Below are 24,790 nucleotides of genomic sequence, written 5' to 3' on the forward strand. Positions count from 1 at the left end.
ACAGATGTAAAACATAGTCTCGAAGAACACATCGGCAACTTATTAAGTTATTTTTTAACTCAGCGCGAAGAGTCGCGGGCGACAGCTAGTAATAAATAATTAAAAGTGTATTCCTGAACTGAATTACTTTTGTTTTTTTTAAATTAGTAAAACCGTTTATGATTCTATTCAGAACCAGATTTTTACGGTATTTTCTAATATAACATAAGCAACTAACACGAAAAATGTCTTGCTTGAAACCTATCCTTATAAGCCTTTTATGTATTTCTTGAATTAATTAATTCGTTGATTAAATTAAAAAGTTAATTTAACTTTGTAAATTGATGAAAGGGATATTTCTCTCACAGACCGGAAAACTGCTGGGACAGGCAAACGCAGACAGAAAACCGATGCCTTTATTGAAAAACTTTTGGTAGAAACTTCATATTATTAAGCGGTTGAAACTAATTACTAAGATTTATTTAATGCCAAAGTGTTATTTACAAATAATATTCCATGTCGCTTATTATTATTACAAGCTTATTAAAAGCTTTTATTTAGATTCACCTGTCCCGATTTTTGTCATTAAATTAGATCCTCGTCCCGGTTCCTGAATAAGTTGAATTTTTGCATCCATGAGTAAATCGCGTAACGATGCAATATTATGACATGGCGATGATCTGATAATGGAACTGGAAGGTGGCTACTAGTATAGGAATTTCACAATGAAACGACACAACCTTATAGAGTTTGGGCTCATTTTGTCGTGTGTTTTGTCGAACAGTTTGATTTTTAGTTCTTCGTTCTTAAACCATCAAGAACACAAAATCACAAATTCCTTTTTAATCTGTTTCTTTTAATTTTAATTCAATAAATATATCATATTTTTATTATCATCATTATCTTTCTAGACTTGGGATCCACTCACGTGGGATCGGCTCACAATTATTTACATTTAGTGTAATTAATTCTACTAAAGTTAAGCTCACGTGTAGCCCGTATCGACTAGTTTCAGACCCGTCGTGTGGTCCTCCACCGGGGGTTATTTAATTAGTGTATTATAGCCTCCCGAATGTTTGAATAATATTTTACGTTGTTGAAAAATTATTTATTTACATTGTTTTAACCTTAAATTTTATTTAAACATAACAGTTTCAATTAAAGTAAAAATAAACTAAAAACACTTCACCTTGTACATTGAATGTTGATCTAATATTAACAAATTAAATGTCCAAGGCTTTAATCTGCCTCCGCCCGCCCTGGCGGAGCGGCAACGCGTCGACCGGATGTGAGAAGAACGGCAACGTCGCAACGCCATCGATCACAGCACGCACACACGCGTACTTCGCTATACACAGCGACACCCGCACACACACTAACAACTCTCGTTTTTTTTTTGAGTCGTTAAAATTTTAGAATCCCTAACACTTGGTGTTGCAATACATTGCTTGCGTACGCTGTAAACAGAATTAAAACTTTAAAATTGAAAAGTTGCGTTATAAACATTTTTAATTTACCAGTTTGGTATTTTCTTTAAAGTAATACCATTTTAATTCGACTATTTATGTTGTTCTGTTTTTTAAGAGTCTGAAAAATTATAACAAACTAAACAGACTGTTTTATATGTAAAGCCTTACTAGTTTCTTTAAAAACACTACATGTTATTTTTTATATCATTTTTTTTTATATCAAAAGATGGCAAACGAGCAAACGGCCACCTGGATTCGCCGCAATGGTGAGGCGACATCATTATATAATTGATTTATTTCAAAACAAAAATTAAACTTACGCTATATAATTTGTTTAGAAATGCATCACATCTGTGTCTGTGTTCGAAACAACGCCTTTTCTTTAAAAATATTCATTTCAAAGCTCGGTAAAAATCAATGGTACCTCCGGAGCTTTATGGCTACAGATTGCAACATTTCAAAGAGGATTTCATTAAGGCTGCAGAGCGCTGTGCCTTCCTTCTCTTATTGCCACCGAGCTAGACGCTAGAGGCTGTACACTTTTTTATTTTCAATTCAGTTCGTCGCGATTAGATTGAATCGCTTCGTATCTATACAATCGCACAATGTTATATCACTCTGTAATATCTTTGATATTTTCAAATAGAAAATAACTTAAACTATATGAAGTTAACAAATTTTTGATGTAACTTTTATGTTAAAGTCATATTTTACCTATTGTAATGTTCAAATTATTTGATTGTGCTTTATTTGATGCTCTTTAAATGTTTGTTAAAACAAATTATACAAACTATACTTACAGGGGACCGAGTTTAGTAAAAGTGTTATTTTTTATTCGTTTACGATTTTTTTTTTCTCGTTAGATGATCTTGTTATTGAAAAAAAACATTCAAATCTTTTTTATCATAAGTACAACACTTAATTTTAGCGAGCCGCAACTGTTAATATTACCCGTAGACTAGCCATTCAATACAACGCAGATTATTGTAAAACTATCAACAAACCATGGAATTAACTTATTTAAAAACATAAATTATATCTATAAATGAAATTATATCTTTATCATATGAAAGATTGAATTGTTATCAAGCAATTTTTCTCCTACATAAAATGTAGTCTTAAAACGAGCTCCATGCAAACTATTAGAATAGCTTCAGATTTTCCAGCGCATAGCCGTATCATGTCAAATTCCAACAAAGGCCAGGAAATGCGTCGTTCACACTCGTCGTAAACTCCTTCTCCGCATATGCTTTTAACTTCTGCAAAGCAAACTATAGGAATGCTATTATATGAAAGGAAATTATAATTTATTGTTTATTAAATTAAAAAGTATAAAGTATCTTAAATTAGAGTTACACTTCATCAAGAATAAAATGATGCGAAAAAGTTATAATCAAAAATTCCTAATGATGCATATTAACCGATAGAAAAATAAAAACAATTAAAAAAAACAATACTTAGGTATCATTCATTTAATCTAACAAAAGCACTAGATGTTATTCTCCCAATATCATCATCATCATCAACCTGCCCTTATGCCTATGGAGGGTCGGTACATTATGTACTACTCCTCCATATATCTCTATCAGCCGTCATATCTGAATTTACCCCTTTCTTACGCATATCCTCTTTCACACAATCCATCCATACTTTCTTTAATTTTATTTTTTATTCCCCCAATATAACATCCTTAATTAATCTTAATAAATTTGATTAAAAACCATAACATGATGTTATCACCCTAACAACTCATCGCTTAATACATGAAATTAAATATTAATATTTAATATCAAGTATTAGATAACAAAAAACAATCGCACAAGATTGCGATAAGGTACCGGAAGTGACCACCTGCGGTGTTAACGCCGTCATCAATACACCGGGGTGACTTTGATGTATGCCGATAGTGCAGAAACTTATTAAACAACGTTTCCAATCTCACTGCACACTAAAAAAAAAATTAAAAGAAAATTACTAATGTTTTCAGCCCTTTGTGACTAATAGCAAATTTGTATTAAATTTAAAAATAATTTTATCCTAAACATTCTATCTTTATAAAAACCTAAACTAATTTAATAAATGTAGTGTTTGTTTCGCCGAAAGCGAAAATCTCACTCACTAAATTCCTTTATTTCTAGATTCTTCCTAAAGTCGCGCTTTAAGTGAAAATAACTAAAGTGATAATATAATAATAGCATCTTTATAATTATAACAAGACAAAACCTTTTTCATTAACCCCAAATATAAGATTTTATACATGTTGTCCATTTCATTAACGTATTTAGCTCAAAAATCCTTTATTTATTTTTATGGTTGACATAAAAAAGTCAAATAAATTCTATAGACAATAGCTAACACCTGGCAATGGTACAATACGCCGAAAATTCAACCAATTATATGGACAATCATCAAAATAGGGTGCACGAGTCGCTACCTCGGCAATTTATGAAAATAAATAAAATTCCGGTAAAACTCAACCGGCTGCCTTTCGCGCTTTGTCCTCGTTGAATTAAAAAAAAACAATACGGTCTTGACAAACGAGTGTAACGATTGCGCGAACACTTCTTAACGACCTCTGACATAAGGCTCTCGATAAAAATTTTACTTATTTACATTTGTGTTGGTCAAAATCATACGAGTACAGCTTATATTCCTGTTCCAAATAAGTTCTAAACTAGTACCCTAAGAATTATAACCAAGTACAGTTTCAGTTTTTTACACTACAGTTTTTTACTGTATGATCTTATAAAGGGTCCATTCTTAAAATATATTATTTATTATTATATAATTATTGTTATTTAAAGTATTACATAAGCTTATTATTATTAATTTTGCATACTATATTTTGATAAACTTTGATTAATAAATTTGTAATTCCACCAGGCATTCATGAATTTATTAAGTAAAAGCTTTTAAAAATAATTTTCTACTAACATGATGTATATACGTGTTAGATATAAGAATGGCAGTATGATAACATTCATTGTCATTGCATGTCTACCGTCTACCATACATGTAGACACAAAATTCGATTTTACTCCGTAGCTAAGCTCAAGTAAAAGCCAAGCGCGACAGCGTAAAGCCTTCAATTTTCGCCAAACCATCGTTGGATAAGCGTCTCGCTAACAGGCTGTCGCGACCCACAAAGCCTGCTGATTACCACCGCCTAGCGCCTCCTCATTATCTCCCGCCCGCCCTGTTTATTTTTCTCAGATAAAGATTAGCCGAAGTGCGGCGCCATTGGCGGGGTGCATCATAGGGGTGCTAGGGGCGGAGCTTTCGTTCGCCCCCGCCCTTAGCGGCGCTTACAACTCGAGTATGTGGCCGGCGCCATGGGTATCGCACGTCTGAACGCTATGCGAGCGCCTACCGCCTGATCCCGCGTCATGCTCGATATCAAGGGCTCCGCCGACTACCTCAGTCGGTCCGGCACCTTTACCAACTTCTCTATGCTGTTTGCTGGTGAATATCCTATTTGTAATGTGTCGTGGTGTGGATTGTGCGTGACTTGTACAGGTTCACATCATTCCCTTGTAGAGGAATTACGTCAGCCTTTACCATGTGTCTCTTATCAATCACATTAACAACATTTATTCTTAACCATATCTCCGGTATAGTAAGTACAATGTGTTTACCATTGCAGAAATTTCTTTTCATTGATCGGTCAACCTGGGATATGTTTGTTTTCAGAATAATGAATGGTGCCCATTTGATAATTCTTGTCTAAATACTTTTACTTTATATTGCATGTGAATATAACATGACATAGACCACAGATTTTTAAATGTATTTTAATGTTTTACATTATTTTTCAAAACCTATGGGAACGTTAAAACAGTTTAACGAGTATCTTCTCATTGAAAAACTTAACAAAATTTAAAAGTATATAGGTGGGCATTGGCTCTTCAAGCTCCCTATGGCAATTTTTACGCCAGTTTCACTTTTAAAAACTTTAAAATGAGCAAGAATTTTCTATTCGGCACTAGGTTTTAATATGAGACTTACTGCAAGGATTTCGTAGTTCTAGCCGAAGCACGAGGATGGAAACCCACCGAGTTAAACATAACTAAAGTGCTAAACACAAGCATCTTTGTAAAGATTAGTCCGTTTCAACCTTAATATAGTGGACTCCTGTAACTTTGTCTAGATCATCTGCACTTGTTGTGGATGGCCTTCGCACATTAATTCATTATCGTACGTGGCCGCAATCCTTTGTCCATTATCACTTATGTATATCGATTTTTTTAGCATTTTTAGTTACTTTTGTGCTGCAGTTCACAACACTTCTGTTTCTCTTATAATCTCGCCAGGAGAAGTAAAGCGTTGGTGTCATAAATTTTTGTAACTAGAATAATATTGAATATTTAATTATTTTGATGGAAATGATTCGTTTATGTTACCATTTTAGCAAATTTTCCATAATTAATAGCTAAAATAACTTTGTAAGCTTTAAGTGTTCGTTGGTGAAAATGACATCAACGCGAACCATTTACCTGTGGTACAATATATTTCTTTAGCCACCGAATATTTGCAATTGCTTTTCGTGAAATTTTCAATTATTTATCAAATTTATATTTCATACATTTTACAAAATATGCTTTAAACTTAGTCATATTTATAGCATGTGAAAGAAAAAAAACGGTTTTTGATGAGTCTCTTAAAACAACTGAAAGTTGCACTTCCTTTATAAAATGACTAGCTGTTGCCTGCGACTTCGTCCGCGCGATATTCATTTCTTACATCTTTTATCAGCTGTAGGTAAACAATATTGTAACATAATTAATATCAACTTGCTCTTTCAAAAAGTATAAAACGAAAAAATAACATTTTTGAGACTTTCTGTACATATAACGGATCTAGAGTCCTATAGACTTCAGTCTTTGTTATTGTAAATTTAAATATAATTAATTTCCATTGTAACGCTGTGTCACATTTTTAAAATAAACACTTTACCTCTTAAAACTTTCTGTGATAAGTGGATCTAGTCGACTTTTGGTCACATTCGACCCGAAACATTAGAATTTCGCAATATTCACCATAACTTTATTTATTTGTTACTAGCTTTTACCCGCGACTCCGTCCGCGCGGAATAAAAAATAGAAAACGGGGTGAAAATTATCCTATGTCCGTTTCCTGGTTCTAAGCTACCTGCCCACCAATTTTCAGTCAAATCGATTCAGCCGTAGATTTGTAACTGAGATTTTACACTTCCATTATTTTCAACCGTCTTATACTCTTTGAAAACACAAAAATAACAAAATATGTAGAATAATTTCGTATTAAACGAAACGAGTTTAATACGAATACAAGTAGTGTAGCTTTCATCGACTTACAGAACCGGCCTCGCGCCGTCGGAACCCTTCAGAACCTCTCGGCTTACGTCGCCTCTACAAAGCTGTAACGAGCAACAAGGGTCGTCATCTCTTAATTGCTAACTCTTTCACACCTGTAAAAGTTACCAACTGTCGCCTTTTCTGTTTCACATTCTAGATTTTTTAAAGTACAAGAGCTTTGTTCTGTGGCTAAAAATAGTGCTCCTTTTTTTAAACATTTTAGAAATGGTTGCAAAACAGTCATCCGCGGTAAAAACTCTTTACTAATTTAAATTTATGTAATCAATTTAAATCAAAGCTAGCGCAATACATTTTGGATTGTTGTAAAAAAGTAAATTGACAACTAAAACGGCGACCATATTGTATTATGTATAGTGTGCGATATTGTTCTCATGTAAGTGACTTTTTGTTTGTCTTTTTGATAATAAATTCTTTAAACCTAACCTAACCTAAAACTCTTTATACTAGTGTTATATTTCATGCTGTTTCGTAAACTACGTAGATTTTAATAGACATCGAGTCTCACGACATTTTGTTTATTTAAATTTTAATTCATAAACTATTTTCTCCAAAACAACTACCGTCTTTTTATAATTATCACATTAGTACTTAATATTTTCTTTCATATTACAATTATTATAAACTAGCTTTTACCCGCGACTCCGTCCGCGCGGAATATAAAATAGAAAACGGGGTAAAAATTATCCTATGTCCTTTTCCTGGTTCTAAGCTACCTGCCCAGCAATTTTCAGTCAAATCGATTCAGCCATTCTCGAGTTATAAATAGTGTAACTAACACGACTTTCTTTTATATATATAGATTCGAATGTTAAGATGGATGGATGGATGGATGGATGGATGGACATCCATGAATATCCCTATATTCAGAACGTCTTAACAGTTCTGTATGAAATTTGGCATGGAACATAGTCTGGAATCATAGGCTTATTTAGTTTTTTTATGAATTCCGCGCGGACGGAGTCGTGGGCTACAGCTAGTAATTTAATAACAGTGATGATATTTTTTACTTATACCTGAAAAATAATCTTAACTTATTGTTTAAGCCTTTCTAATTCAAAATCGGTATTCGGAATAAATAAAATGCGGCCTATTTCATTTTTTTACAGGTATTTTTTTTCATATCGATTCATAAAATAGACTTTGTTATATATTTACTAATCTATTATTTTAGCCGACTTCAAAAAGAAGGAGGTTATCAATTCGACTGTTTTTTTATGTGTGTTACAGCGAGTCTCCGCCCCTGGTGGTCCGATTTTAATAAAAATTATTTTAATCGAAAGGTCCCATTTTTTTTTTAAATAACTAGAAGACTAGTAGATTTTGAATATAGCTTCAAAATTTTTTGCGAAAATTAGGAACATTTTTGGACAGCGCTTACGTAGGCTAAACTATAGGACTTACATAAAAATGATGTATGGAAGAATTGTAGCCTTTTAAATATACTAAATGAAAGTCCGTTATAGCATATATCTATCTTTTGTAGTTTTCTCACAATAACCATTTTATTATTTCTATTTTATTTCTTTTACAAAATACTGATATTATTTTCAAAAATCGCGAATTTTGTATAAAAAAATGTAAACACTATAAAAAAGAATTGAAGAAGAAATAAATAAACAACAAAGCATATTGGGGCTTTGTGGCTGAATAGCGTGACGGTCGAAGGCACTTTAAAAAGCCGGGCATTTCCAGTGGCGTCATGGGTCAAAACGCCCTTCTCACGTCGCAAGGGGTCGCCCTTAGCCCTTACCCGACTTACCACCGCACTGTGGAATTAGGGTGTAACTTCTGAATCGCACGAAAATTGTTAAACAATTTAGTGCCCGATTACGAGTATTATCATTCATCGTTACAATGATTTCGTTGTCTTTTTGAATACCATTTAATCAAGCGTAATATTTGTAATTTAAATATTACATCAATTTTATTGTGATGACTTTTTTGCTTTTTTTTTGTTTTTATTATTAAAATCGATAGTTGATCTCGTACCTTTTCTTATGTAAGATAAGAGTATTAAAACACGTGCTTCAATTTTAACAGCTAAGCTGGTTATTGCAATATCGGATTTCTTACTTTTTTGTACCTTAGAAAAGCGAAAATGGAAAAGTGATTGAAATAAACTTGATTGTAATTCTAACGCTGAATAAGAATCTAATATTGGATTTGAATTAATTTAATGGTAACTCAACGTGGGTTTCTAAGACCAAAAATCTCTGTATAAAACATATCGTTATCCCAGTCATTATCTTTGACAAAACAGAAATAACAATTAAACTGAGATTTTGGTCTCAGAAACCCACGGTGAGTCTTCACTGTATATATTTCTGTATATAGTTAAACGTCAATATTCCTATTTTGCAGCAATCTGCAATATATGCAATATAAGTAAATAAATTCTAATGTTTTTTTTACAGATGCATCTTACAAGAGCACTTGGTCCACACATGCAACGTCACAGGGTTCACAAGGTATGTTGTACGTTATTAACAACTTCATTGTATATAATAATGATAATGAATCAATTATTGAATAAATATGAATCTTTATCTTAGTCTTAGTAGTTAGTCTTTGTCTGCCCATTGCTGGATATAGGGCTTTCACTGTATGCGGTCCTCCGCCTTCCGCTACCAACGATGTACAACAATGATTAGTCGACAGTCCTAACAGTCCTACGGTTTTGTACAAAAATCTGTTTTTTTTTATCAATTACCTAAGTTTTACTTTCTTCACACATTGATAATATGATTTAAATTTAGTTTCGAGAATTTTTTATTAAACATGTATGAAAAAGATGAAAAAAAACAGGATGTAAAAGAGAGGGGGCATGACTGATTACGCAGAGCAATTGATGTCTCTGTCATCTGTCTCTGTTATTACATTTTCTATTGTTTACTTCTTTCACTTACACTTACGTTTACGAATTTTACTTCTAATTTAAACCTCATTTTGAATAAAGATTTAAGCATAATACTGGTATTAGTATTCTCTGAGCTCCATATAAAACGCAACAGTCTTACATAATCCTTGAAACCAGTTCAAGGTCCTGCCGCATTTTTCTCGTTCAATGCAGTACATGGCGCTTACGTTTTCTACTCTAGTTTGAATATTTGAAAATGGAACAATGTTTTGTAGTTTAAAATCCGTTTTTTTTTAATTAATAAAATAACACCCTACAACTCTACTGCAGTGATACGAGCATTTATATCAATACATATTGTAATCCCTTTCATTCTCTTACAATATCGTATATAAGTATATCGTGTCACGGGGTTCGAATTTGAAATCCTCCGAAACGGCTTGACCGATTCTCATGAGATTTTGTGAGCATATTGAGTAGGTCTGAGAATCGGCCAACATCTATTTTTCATACCCCTATTAAGTTTTTTTTAACTGTGCGCGGACAAAGTCGCGGGCGACAGCTAGTTATTATATATAAATTTATTTGTCACAATGTTCGGTTCCGTACTCCTCCGAATCGGCTTGACCGATTCTCATGAAAGCAGACACGGGCGTCCCCCAGGGCGGATTACTGTCCCCTCTCCTTTTTTCTCTCTTTATCAATCTGCTTTCCCCTCATCTCAAAAGCAATTACCACATGTATGCCGATGACCTGCAACTATATAGTGCTGCATCAGTCAATGACCTAAATTCTGCTATACTATCACTGAATAATGATCTATCTCGTCTCCAAAAGTGGTCTGAAGCATACGGTATCGTAATTAACCCACACAAATGCCAAGCAATCATTATAGGTAGTTCCCGCCAGTTAACTAAAATCATTACTGATGACATCCCGTCCCTTTCACTCAACGGTTGTGTCATCCCGTTTACGAGCACAGTCAAGGATCTGGGTGTCATTATTGACTCCGAGCTGCGATGGTCAGCCCATGTCAAAGAAATTTGTCGCAAATTCTATGCATCTCTCCATTCTATCATCCGATTTAAACACTTCCTCCCCGTCAAAACAAAGCTTACTTTAGTAAATTCCCTTCTTCTTCCCATTATTGATTATGCCGACGTTTGTTTTATTGATCTAAATACCGACTTACTGAATAAGATTGATAGACTACTTAATAACTGCATACGATATATTTATGGCCTTCGCAAGTTCGATCATGTGTCGGATTTCCGATCAAAACTAAAATGGCTGCCCATCAGAGAACGTAGGAACGTTCGTATTCTCTGCACTCTTTACTCAGTATTAAATGATACAAATTACCCCACTTATTTAAAAGACCTCTTCAAATTCCTGTGTGAAAATCACGAGCTTTCTCTTCGGTCCTCTGATAATCTTTTACTATCCACGCCTATTCATCACTCGTCCTTCTTGGATTAATCCTTCTCTGTGACAGCTGTTAGACTGTGGAACGATCTTTCACCTAACATTAAAACAGCCTCCTCCAAGAATATTTTCAAGCGTCTGATTCGGCATCATTATGTTATGAGACTCCATTCATAAGAAGCCTTCTCGCTATTATTGTACTTATTAATCTAGAGTTCGTATTTATCTTATTCTCTTTCTTTTACATATACAATATTTATAAATTTAAACTTACTTTTTTTGTAATGTATTACTGTATTACATAATATCTGTATTAGTAAAATAGTATCTTCAATTCATATCTGCCCTGCACATAATTATACTTTCCTCTCATATACCGGATGACTGGTAGAGAATGCCTTTAGGCATTAAGTCCTCCTTGTACTTATAAAAGTGCTAAAGAATAAATAAATAAATAAATAAATGAAATTTTGTGGGCATATTGAGTAGGTCTGAGAATCGGCCAACATCTATTTTTCATACCCGTATTAAGTTTTTTTTAAATGCGCGCGGACGTAATCACGGACGACAGCTAGTTACCATATAATACATCTAATATGCAACCTGCTAATAAGACTCGATTTGTAAAAATTAAAAATGTTAAGTTATAAAGATATACCTTACTTTGCGTACATGCGTTTGTACCATTTTGTGCATGAAAATCAAAACAATGGGGCACTAAAATGGCGCACGCGTTCGGTAAGCAGGCGACGGCCGCGCGACCGGCACGCGCCGCGCCCGACACCACAATGCAAACTTAATTCTTTGATTGACAGTTACAATATTTCGGTAAGTGATGCAATATTTTGATGATTATCGTTATATAGCGTTGCGACTTCACGGAGGGAGCATTATCGCCTCGTACGCTTCGTTGCCGCGTCCCATTGTCAATGTTATTCTCCCGTTTTCGGATCCAAGTGATTATTATAAATTGTGCCGGTTATAGCATACAAAAATATTTTTTTCTAAATTAAAATAGGTAATATTTTCTGTTTTAGCCCTCATTGTTTTGACCATAAATCTTTAACACTTTTTACATATAATAATAATGCACTATTAATATTAGGCAAACCACTGCTCATTTGGTCCCTTTTCTTATACAAAAAATGATAAAACATACTTTGAAATGTTTCGGAATGATGTTAGTAAGCTAACACAATAAATTAAAAGGAAATTATATTTATTTGGCAAGGTCACAAAAAGCGCGTTGTAAGCGGTAACTTCTATTTATTATCGAGTTGACAGATGATAGTTAAACAAAATATAAGTCGGTGTCGTTGCCCGGGGAGCGGCGCCGCGTCGGCCCGTGACGACTTGCTGCCCCCGGACAATGCTTACAAACGATTTGCCCTCTCCCTGGGGAACTATTAAAATCACTGCTATTATATTAGTGTTCAATAAACGCAAAAGCGCTATTTTAGCCCTGCACCTATATTAATTTGTTTCAACCTAATCCTAGTATCATCTCACTATCTTACTTCTTATCTTACTAATATTATAAATGTAAATGTTGTAGAACATAGTCTGGAAGAACACATAAGCAACTAATTAGCTTTTTTTTAAATTCCGTGCGGACGGAGTCGCGGGTGAAAGCTAGTTATTCTAATAAAAAACAGAATAACATAATTCTAGTTAGCGGTAGGAATCCTTAACCATTTTCAAACTTTTTTACAAAATTTAAATGCCATACTGCACAGATTATATAAATTTTGCAAATACGATTTTAATTCATTTGGACATGTTTGAACTCTCTTGTGATTTTTGTTGAACATTTACGATATTGGAAATACATCATCAGTGTTGAAATATAGGCTCAACTAACAATACGAGTCTATATAATATATATCAAAACTAGCGACCCGCCCCGGCTTCGCACGGGTGCAATGCAAAATATACCTACTACAGAATAAATGCACAATTTATTTAAGGTACTTAAATGGATAAGGATTAATGCTGTATTGTTTAAAATCACTTCGTAAAAGAATAAAAATGGTTATGCCTAAGAGATAGACATATACCATCGCGGACTTTTTTGTTGAACTTTTTAAGGTGAACAATACTGTAGTACATTATTTTGGTCTATCTCGTAGGGTTCAGCCAGCGTTTGCAATATAAGCGCAAAAAAACGTGCTTATTTACGACATCACATTAGAAAACTTTAAATTTATCAGTGTTTCTCTACTATATTATGCATTTATTATACATACAAACCTTCCTTAAGAATCACTCTATCTATTAAAAAAACCGCGTCAAAATCCGTTGCGTAGTTTTAAAGATCTAAGCATACATACGGACATACAGCGAAAGCGACTTTGTTTTATACTATGTATTGATATCTATTTATCTTGTCCTTTTTGTTGTTTAATTATTTTTTCTTTTGTAAATACGCATACAAAACGCTTGCCACAGAAAGTTTTAACGCGCACAGGATTCCAATGGTGTAAAAATTAGTTAACTAAGCAACGGATTCAATTTTAAAATTAAATTCTTATTAAAATTAAAATCACTAGTTAACACTATATCATAGTTTTATCAAGTGATCAAATAATACACCCTCAGAACAGACCCCTCGCACTTTCACCCCAACGACTTTCAAAATGACCTATAAATAATCAAGCTACAACTTTATTTAAACTTAACGACATTAATTAACTTAGATTTGTTAGGTGACGCCCATAATTAATATTCTCAGCGTTTTGAATAACGTCTTATAGAACCGAATTGTAATTATGACAAATACAAAGCGAGGAACAATGAACAAAGAAAAGCTTAGTTCAGGAAACATAATGCGTTTAAAAACAATAAATACTTGAATTTTTTTAATAGCTATCATTTTGTGAATTATCTATGTAGTAAAGCATATATAAGATTAAATAGCACTCGGACAACACCACAGATTAATAAGGACGCGTTCCGTAACACGCAAAAGAATAACTCAACCCAAAAGTAAACCGATATTTTCGAGGAAAAACCTACTGTAAGTAAATGAAGCTAGCGTCGGCTTCGAAAATTACCTAAAAGTAGCTTTAGGTTCTACTCTCTTCGTGCTTTCATAGATTACAGTGAGTGCGATAGGGAAGGATGCGTTGGAAAACCGCTTTAGGCGTTGGGAGAAGCCGTAAGGATCCCCATTGTTTTGCGTGCTACGGAGCGTAAACGTGCTATACGTATAGAGAAAGCAAGAGCTGTAACTTGAAATGAAAATCGGGACGTTCTTAACGGTAGGGGACGTTAACGTACTTTTTCATAGAGACGCCTTAATCAAGTCGCTACCCTGAAGGGACTCTCTTTGTTGTTCTTTTTGTCACTGTTTGTATGAAATTGTATGATATTAAATTGGATCTGAATTTACTTTAGAAGTATCAATTTTAATATTACAACAGTATGCAACGTTGACTAAACTTACAACAGATTTTCAACAGAAAAAAAACCTCTAGGACTTCACAATCATCACCTCTACGAGGCCAGTCCTATGCCTAAAGGTAAATTATCAATGAAAAATTGAAGACGCCTAATAGCAACATTATATTAAAAAAATATTAGACAATACTTTGAACATTCTAAGTGTTTCTTAGACCAAAATCTCCGTTTAAAATATATTACCTATAATCTCTGTTTCGTCAAAGATACATGGATTTTATACAGAGAATTTGGTGTCAGAAAAGCACGATAAGAAAAGTGGTGTTTTAACTATTAGTTTTCACTGCCACAAAATTGATACAATGACACATTGTAATAACACTCATTCATTGAAAAAAATAAGATAACAACACCTATTGTATATCAATTCAAACCCATAGCAAGATTTAACAGAACATTTGCCTATACCAAACTTTGCTAATACCAACTACAGCTGCAGACTGTGATGACTTAAATTAATTTGTGTGCCGTAACAGGCTTCCTGCACTTCCCTTTGGTGTGCAAACATCGCCGGAGGCAACTGTCATCCAACAAACGGCCCGACGCCTTGCACAAACAGCTTTACACCAAGAGCCTTTGATCTGTCGCTAGATATTCTGCGGTTTGCCCCCGGCCAATTTACACGCTTTTATAACTTAATACCAACTCTAAAACTGTCATCATTCACTAAACCGCATCAGGTAATGACAGCAGTGGTGTTGAAATTAATTTATTCGATAAATTAATTTACGAGAACTTCCAAGTCACTTATTTTAATTTAGCCATGATTCTTCACTGCCAAACTCTTACTTTTTTTATTTTACATTTTCCATAAGAAAGAGAAAGATAAAATTCATGGTTAGACACGCCGTCCGTATATTGAAAAGTTTTTAAAACAAATAGTTACTCAAATAGTTTTCCGAAAAATATTAGTCTGTGGTTTTTCAAGATACGATAGCTAAGTAAAGTATCGTATATCATTTGATCGATGCAGTATTAGTATAGTGTGTACACTAGGGGACAGCTAACTTTACACGTTTGTGGTCTTTTGGGGAAAAAATCTTAATAACAATATTTAATATAAAATCAGCGTCTAACTGATGTTTTATATTGAATTTTTCGATAATAATAAAAACACTTTTAAAATGAAATAACAAAAGTTATTTTACGAATAAACAATCCAGAAACGTTACACTACAGATTGCATCATAACCACCCCAAATTCAAAGATGCGTAGTTCATGGAATCAAAAATACACGCGAAATCAAAAGAACTTTCCAGATTGTTGCTCTAACACTAACAACGCGTGAAATCTTATTGAGAGCTTCAAAGAGATCTAATTCATGATTTAGGTGTTGCAATCTAAAATGCTCTCTAAGTTCGATCACGAAGGTTGAATTTGTAATAGCTCGTATCCCCTAGTCGCCGACGGCATTGTTCGCCCCCAAAGATGCGGCCAATATTATCTGCAGCGATTTGAAGCCCCGAGGCGATCTGATGAGGCTGTCGTGTTAATTTTGAGGGTATCTGTCCTCGTTTGCACATACAATGAGCTACTGGTAAATTATTATGTTCATCATACGTATTTGCAAGAAGCTATAATAAAGCACAAAGGAATATTCAGCATTTCTCTGATTTTAATGTATTGTCTTGAACCGTAACCGTCTTGTGGAATGATTTGTCTACTCTGATATTTCTAAATCAGTAAGACTTAGAACTCTTTTTCTATCAAACCTTTAAAAGAACTCTCGCTTCTTTCGTAGTATCTGGCAGCGGTAGCTCTTTTCGTATTTGGAATACGTTAGAAGTCTTTTCTGTTCCTTAGATATATTATAAAAAGAAAGAAATAATATATATTCTCATTGTTCCAGGCTATGGCACCAACTCATTGTCAGCGATGTCGAAATCGACACTGGATGCTCACACACACCTCCGCCAGCCAGGTAAGTGATCGATTACGACTTTAATAAAAAGAAAAATAACATTGGCAATATTGTTGAATTAGGTAACGATCCATAAAAAAATAAAAAAATCTTAGGTTAAAATAAATGATGACAAATGTGAACAATTTTCACTTTTGTTGGAGTACGTAAACAAAACGCCTTGTGAAAAAAAATGTAAAGAGAATTTTCGAAGACGATGTTAAACGAAGTATTAAATCCAAAGGTTATTTGTGCAGCCCGGGCATATATTTGTTGACCACGGTCAGTTAGCCATCGCACATTTTTATTTGTCTCCAACCCCATTTTTCTCCGACAATCATAATTTGACTTTGAATAGCATTGAAAAAAGTAACATAGATGTGATGTTAAATTACAGAATAAGTCTAATTTAGTCATTCAATTTTGCTTCAATTACTGTTAGATATTCTAATCTTGGGCATGTTTTTGCTCTTATGTATCTGCTGGTTTTCCCTTAGCACTAATGAAGTGATTTTCATTAAGAGTCGACCCCGGACGGTCATCAAATTAACTTACACCCCACTTGCCATTGGACGTGACTAATTTCACCAATTTCTACTGAAATTTCTGTGGATGATAAAATTAATTAACACGTGATACTTTTAGGTTGTAATATACTGTTTTTTTAAGAATAATAATTAAAAATAAAATTTATAATTAGTAATTTACAGAACTGAGGTTCAGAAACGGTAATATTTCACCGGTATGGATGGATGTATAAAATATTTACATCTTACCGTGCATTTCCTCTGCCCGAAAATCAGTACAAAAACATATTATGCTCTCTTTCATTATCTTCATAAGATACATAGATTACAATATGTTTTTGTATTGGTCTTTCGATGGTGCAAATTCAAGTTAGTATTACAGCTCCATATTACTGTCAATCTCGGTCTCCATTTCATTAGAAAAAGTTTCTGATGTTTGCACTCGTGGCGGTCGCGTGCTCTCAGTATACGGGCTCGAGTTACGACGGGGTGGGCAGACAAGCGGATTCTGTTTGTAAGATATCTTCATAATCATAGAATATATACTATTACATAGTTCTCCTCAAAACACAAAGCCGTGGTTTTGATCTACAGCATATTATGCGCCCTTTTTCAAAATTAATACAATTGTCTATTCTTTATTTGTACTTTGACCATGAAAAATATTAAATAAAACCAAATCTGTCCATTTTGTTAAGGGAATGCTTACAATTGTTCAATAATATTAGTAGAATAATTCTGTTTTACAATCGTTATCAAGTTTGGTCAAAGATAAACAGATTAACTTCTTTTCTGCACACGGTTGGTACCTTAAAAAATAAGTATTAGACCATTTTATTAAAGAGAATTTTCAACATCACAGGCTATATCTATAAATAACTCGACAGATATAAAAGCATCACTAGTAGCAAACACGATCCCTAATAAAACAAGCGGCAGCACAAATTCCATCACTCGTGCACGCAGTTGCATGTCTGAAGACTATTCCGTAAAGTGTGTAAGTCAAGGCGTGTACTGAGGCGCCTCGCTTTTATCAAGTGATGGCGTCTCCACTGCTGCTACTATAACAGCTGCTGCCATGTTTATAACCCTTTAACATGATCTATTTCGACACACAAGCGACGTTACAACAAATCAAACCAGATAACATTCCACCCACGTGGGTGACTATTACGAGCAATTTAAAATTTAAGTAATTCTCACGGAGATTTCTCAGTAAGTACGGACTTGTAAATTGCAGGTACCATCTTGTAAATTACAGATCTAAAAAAGTTTATAGTTCTAAAATTAAGTATTAACTTTTGTTTTTTCTTTTTTTAGCTCGAGGGTCCGCTTTTATAATTTACGGTGTTAAATATTTAAGGCAACCACCAAACCTTCCTTCGAAATCTGGTGTCGAAATATAACCGACCAGCCCGAGAAAGGTGCATTTACTGTAGAAATGGTTGTCTATAACTAATCAAAGACATAATGCAAATCTCATAATACAATTTCAGAATATAACTTATTGTACGTATGTAAAATAGAGTGTTAGATAGCATGGAACCGCACGCGGGTTGGGCGTGTCGCTCCCTCCCACGTCAACCGCAAGCAAATGGAGGCACTTAAGCAATGAGCTCGATCCACGACACGTTCGCCGACGAAGATTGACACTGATATAATTGCAGTGCGGCCTCATAAAACAATGTTATTCGCACGCGTTTGTTCGCCACGCCGCAACGCAACTCAAACAAGACTTAGTAAACAAGGGTCCATGAAAAAACTCAGTGATTTTTTTATGCTTACAATATATTCAAACCTTCCAAATATGTTTCTTCTACGTATTTTATAACATTTTTGTTATTGATTTTGTACCTTGCGTACCGAAGGATCGAATAAGAATTACTTACAAATAAGTAAAAGACGTTTTTCATTATAAATCAGAGCTAACCGATTTTTTTGAACATTCTTTAAGAATTATAAAACAACAGTATATTTTTTGTAATACAATGACGTACCGGTTCGTGACGTAAGGTAAAAATACTCTATTTTATACCAAGATTATTGCATTAAGGAAAACTATCAGTTATAAGTTTTTCCATCTAAATCTTCCGATTACTTTCTTTTGATCGTCTATCTACGTCTTATTTAATGGACTCATCGTGTAAAAGCAATTACGTGCCAAAATTTTCTTCTCGTAACGAAGAGCAATGTCGAAATATATCTTTGGGGCAAGCATTATTGAATCCGCGACAGGGGAATACAAGCACATAGGGTTGCCACTCAACTCATTTGCACGAAAATCTAAGATTTTATTTACAGAAACCTGATTAAATTATGTTGTAGCAAATGTTAAAATTTGTTTGAAAATTTGATAGACTAAGAAAGGGTAAATATCCTTAAACAACACTAAGAGTGGTTTATTAATTGGTTAAAGAGTTCCTTAACGTTGATTTCTCTTCTTAAAACTACACTAAGAAACTCCCTAAGGTACCGTTAAGCTACTCTTCGTGTAGGCGATAATCGAACTATAAAATGACTGTAAATACATCAAGGTTTTTAATTTTTTCCATGTCATAGGATTATATTCCTCGCATTTTCATACAGTTAATCAAAATGATGTTTTTTACATATTTCACCAGTTTACATTTCTTCCATCCTTAAATAATAGTTGTGGGGGTCATTTAGTCGCGCGCACCAATCTCAGCCGTTCCCCCAGCCGTTGATAATGCACCAACGACTATTAATTATCCCTTTATTATTATTTTATTGCCTTCACATCCACAATACTGTTATCTGTATGTATTCACGGCATATCGTTATAAAACGCTTCTGTTTACACAATTTTAAGAGCACGATTACAACATCAAATATGCCCTTTATACTAACGAGTTAATGAGAACAGATTCAGTGTAATCCATCCAAACAATTTGTATGGCTCATTTATAACTCTGGAGAATAATTGTACAAAAAAATCTACATAACTATATTTATAATGAATTGAATCTTAATATACGAAAAAAAATGTATATTTGTTTTCAATTTTAAAGGCTCCTTTTGGAATTAGTTGCATGTAATTTTTTTGTCATTCCATATTTTGTCTTTTACGTACAGAAGAATAATAAAAAAGAATATTACTATAGTGTTTGTAGGTTTATATTATATTATACTAAATAAACATTTGCGCCAAATATTTTATCAAGATCAAATAAAATGGTCGTGGAGTATCTTTTGCGAAGTAATTGCGGGATGTGTTAACCCGGTATCGGATATGCACGTCCGCTCGTCTCAATAGCCACCGCACTCGAAGACGGGCCGACGCTATTTTCTTATTACCAGGCACGTGTATTGCATTTTATAACATATAGATTATATATTTATTTTATATGAGTTATTCGATTATTACCAAATTTAGTACCAAAAATGGCCTGTAATTTTTTCATTGTCAGAAAAGAATAAGAGAGTTCTTAATTCAACTATATTTAAAAGAATATCTAAAAACTGACTTAAGTAAATAAAGAGTAATTTTTATCTTTTCAAAGGACTTTAAAACTTGTCACACTAGACATTTCAGCCAAGAAACTGCAACTGTTGTCACATAGCCTTATTTCTAAACAGTCATACGTATATGTTCAGATGTCATAAAAGTCATTCAAAGTAGAGTCAAAGCTGGACTAGCTGTACTGTGTGTTAATTTTTTAAACAATAACAAAATTTATTAGCTTAACGCGATGCGATATTGATCGCCGGGTGTCTGTACATTGGACTCATAATTGGAATACAAATTCGTTCTTTGACGCCGCGGCCGCACGTAGAAGGGTCCTGCCGTGATTTGGCCTTTTGTGCGTCACGCATTAACTCCTTCAAGCCTCAAGCTACACTTTACCCTGCGTTACTATACGTGCATACAAAAATAATCCTTATTCCCCAATGTTATAATCGACATTTACGCTTCACTGCACTCTTGATCGACGATTTTGGATTCACATAGTACGTAATAAGAACTGTTTCGCTTACTGAAAAAAATCACATTTATTTGAACTCTCGCTTTCCGGCCATTGAATATTGAACCTTATCACAATAAAACAAAGAGTATTACAGCTCTTCGATTGTTTGTGGTACAACCATTGAAAGATTAGTGCTGGTAATGGGCACGTAATTACAGCAGAAAGGTGGACATTACGAGGTTCATTTGTGCGTGCACCAATCGCCCGAAGGGTTTCGGAATACAGAGGGAATTATCCCCGCGCTGATTTCATTTAACACCAAACATTGTGCTACGTGAACCACTTGTGTACTTTCGGAAACTCAATTAAAACGCTAATAATACTATCCATCGTGTTGTATACACGCGTCCAATCAAACCACTATCGTCCGAACCCAATTTTTGCTTACATATCGAATTTATCTTTTAGTTATTTATTTATTTTTTAATTAACATCTTACTAAAATTACAAATGCAAATATTTAGATTTATGGATGGATGTTTGTTGGCAACAGCTAGTATTATATATTTAAATTACTTTTAACAAACTGCTATCGTTTAGAAGACGTTCATACTACTCGTCATCTGGAAACACGACACAAAACATCCAGATTTACTAAGCTTTAACTAAATCTTCCAAAATCCAAACATGTGTATAGATGAAAGTTCTCAACTCGGTTTTATCTACAAGGCTGCTATTCCGCCAATAAGCCGACACAATAAATTTCATACGAGGGCGTCATGTTTGCAGTGAGAATGTGTTGACCCACGCACCCGCGGGGGAGTTGGTTCACTGTCGACGACGGAAAATCGAAATATCGCCACATCAAAATAAACTGGTATTCGTTTTTTTTTTCATCGAGAATATACATTCAAAGCTTTTTATAGAATTTATTTTCGTTCACTAAAATATTTTTCAAGGAATTACAGAATGCATTCGCATTTTTAACAAATAAAACAAAACATAATTGAAAAACGATATAAAACCCAATTTTATCACAACGTGGTAGTCTGTAACGTTCGGACGCAAGGAGAAAGGAGAAGGTAGAAATGTGCTATAACATAGCTATCTTACTTGTATGCGGAATTGCAACTATGGAAATTACAACAACAAAATATAAACGGCACCAATAAGACACGTAATTATGTAGACCCTAAAACCATTTATAAGATCAAAATCGAATGATCTCCCCAAGAATAGCAGAAAACAATCAAATCGTCAATCGTATGACGGGGAACAGAAGTCGCGAAGCGACCGTCCCACCAATTCCGATCGCAAATGGGAAACGTAATGACTTTCGACAATTCTATTTGCCGACTGTACGAAATATAACTTCGTTTGTGACGATCACAGGTGATATTTGAACATCGGTACCGAATTCAATCGACTCAAATAAGAAATCAATTGGAAAAAAAGCAAATATAACTACCATGCATCAGAAACCGTAATTTAATATTATACAAACCTAGAATTTACTTAAGATGCGCTACTATACGAACTAGACTAATTACGTAATAAAGTGTCAAAAAATCCCGAAGAATGCATAAAATGCTCATAAAGTATTTAGAGTTCGCTGTAAATGAATACCATGTGAATAAACAAAAGAACACGCACGCATAGAAAATTTAATCAGGTCTAAATTTTTTAACCCTAAAGACAATTCCTTTCACAAATTCGCTTGTTCCGGCCGAGGTTTCCTAACAGAAAATAAGCCGATAGTCGATGGTTCTTTGTTCTATTGATAGTTATTTCTGAAAGTTGTGAGAGTTCGTTAAATTACCAACATGCATTTGAAATTAATTTTCAATTCACAGACGACCGAAGAGCTGGCAGCTACCTCGGACAAATATTTAATCTAGTTATTCGAAGGGGGAACGCTGCCAATATCTTTGTAACCTTGCCTAAAGGGACTCGTTTTAATAATATATTTTAGTTATTATATTTTTAGGTTATTTTAAATTCGTCAATTAGTAATTGTTCTTTTGTGAATTAGCTGGTCTTTGTATTGTCTCCCTTATAAATATAATCATTCTACTCACCACCTCCCACAATAATCGCTCACAGAATGGACCTCTGCTTAGGGTACAATTATATATTTTTTTTATTTTTCGATATTTATTTAATTATTTTATAAATTGAAGTACAACCATTTTTGCGATACGACTTCATTTTTTTATTTCTATTGGAGTATGTTTTATATTTTCGATGAACTTTTGAAAAACTTGTACTTTTTAACTTTGTAATGTAGTAAAAAATGTTTGCAAGTTTGAATTAAATTGTTTCTACTTTTATATTGACTTCTTAGTCATGTCTAAAAATCAATGCAAAAATTTCTACAGTTCTATTTTTATGACTAATTACCATAAACAAGATCGCTAAGATAAATTGCATACATGGTTCCGCGTATCGCTTCCGCCTATCGTTTCCCGCCGGCAGTCGCGCCCTACACACAAGCGGTGATTTATCATAATCATCTCGATTAGATCGCGCCTCGCCCCTTCGACTGGAGGCCATTTAACCACCCTCGATTTAACAGTTATTTTCAAGCATTTTTTAACTGGAAACGTGTCTTTTATTATGTAGCTTAGTCACTGCACCAATGACTCGCACTATGAGCATCCATTCGTCTTTTTAAATGATGCTTTGACTTGCTTTCTTCGGCTTTTTTTATATCACCTAATACATTTGTGATGAGTTTATATTTATTTTTTCTATCGGAATTCGATATGAATTGTAAATTATAAATGCCAAATTCAAACTAGGAATATTTACAGTGACTTTCTAAGACTAAAATCTCTGTATGAAACATATCATCTCGGTCATTATCTTTGACAAAAAAGAAATAGCATTATATCTTAAATATGGATTTAGATCTCAGAAACCCACAGTTAGTAATTCAAAAGTCTAAACAATCAAAATAAAAAAAGCTGATAAACCTTTTTATTTCAATTTTTTACTGTGTTAGTTTGTTTCTTTACAAAAAGACGAACTTGCAAATCATCAAAAGATTCAACTCGTACCATAGTTTAATATGGGATACACGTTGATTTTGATTTCTTAAAGAAGATAAAAGATAAATAAATAAAGGAAACGTTATTCATATGCTATGTTATAGGTCTTATGGTACCCATCCTACGGATATACCGGACATATAATGAACTGCGCACATGAAAACACAACAATGATCTTTGCAACCTCATACACAAATTTAAAAAACAAATCCCCTAGAAAAATAGACCCAAACATTTTTTTTAATAATGTTGTATTTGTGTAGTTTTGTATTTATTATCTTGACTCGTGTTTACTTTTGTGAATGTTTTATAATTTATGTTTTGTGTAAATAAATAAAAAAAAAATCCAAATTGAAGTTAATGATATTAAAATTCTTTATAACTTTAGTATAAGGCTACTGGTCTTAAATTATTGTTATATAGAATTGCTATATATTCTTCTATGAAAGTACATCAGTGAAGGGCAATTCGTCACAAGGGTTGTGCTTTATAACCCGTCGCCTAACTCGAGTATCGTTAACAATTTCTATTTTATTATTTAATATTAACAATGCACTGGAACTTTAGTCAGGGGTCCCACTATTGTTTCAGTCTAAACGCGATACCGTGACTAAAATTCTAAAGTAGTAAATGACTACGAAATGCAATAATAGTCTTTGATAACTATTGAAACTTCATATATTTTGACAAATGTCGTATAGCAGAGTAATAATGTTAGGTTTAAACAAAACAGTACCTTAATAGCTTAGGATATTGTAAGTTCCAACTTTAATTTCCAGGAAAGAAAATGGCAAATGCATGGAATTAATTATATTTAGAAACTAGCTGTCGCCCGCGACTCTG

At 33.7% G+C, this 24,790-nt stretch overlaps 1 protein-coding gene across 2 annotated transcripts in view; it reads left to right on the top strand.

The window, feature by feature from the left end:
• The window catches only part of LOC106715909 (DNA-binding protein D-ETS-3), a 55,875-nt gene that overhangs the window by 23,260 nt on the left and 7,825 nt on the right, over positions 1–24,790 (top strand). For both annotated transcript variants that reach the window (XM_014509277.2, XM_014509275.2), the window contains exons 4-5: positions 9,217–9,270; positions 16,394–16,465. In XM_014509277.2, coding sequence (XP_014364763.2) covers positions 9,217–9,270; positions 16,394–16,465 — 126 coding nt within the window. The remainder of the gene's footprint in view (positions 1–9,216; positions 9,271–16,393; positions 16,466–24,790) is intronic.

The sequence above is a fragment of the Papilio machaon genome, chromosome Z (assembly GCF_912999745.1).
Source record: "Papilio machaon chromosome Z, ilPapMach1.1, whole genome shotgun sequence".
Taxonomy (NCBI): Eukaryota; Metazoa; Arthropoda; class Insecta; order Lepidoptera; family Papilionidae; genus Papilio; species Papilio machaon.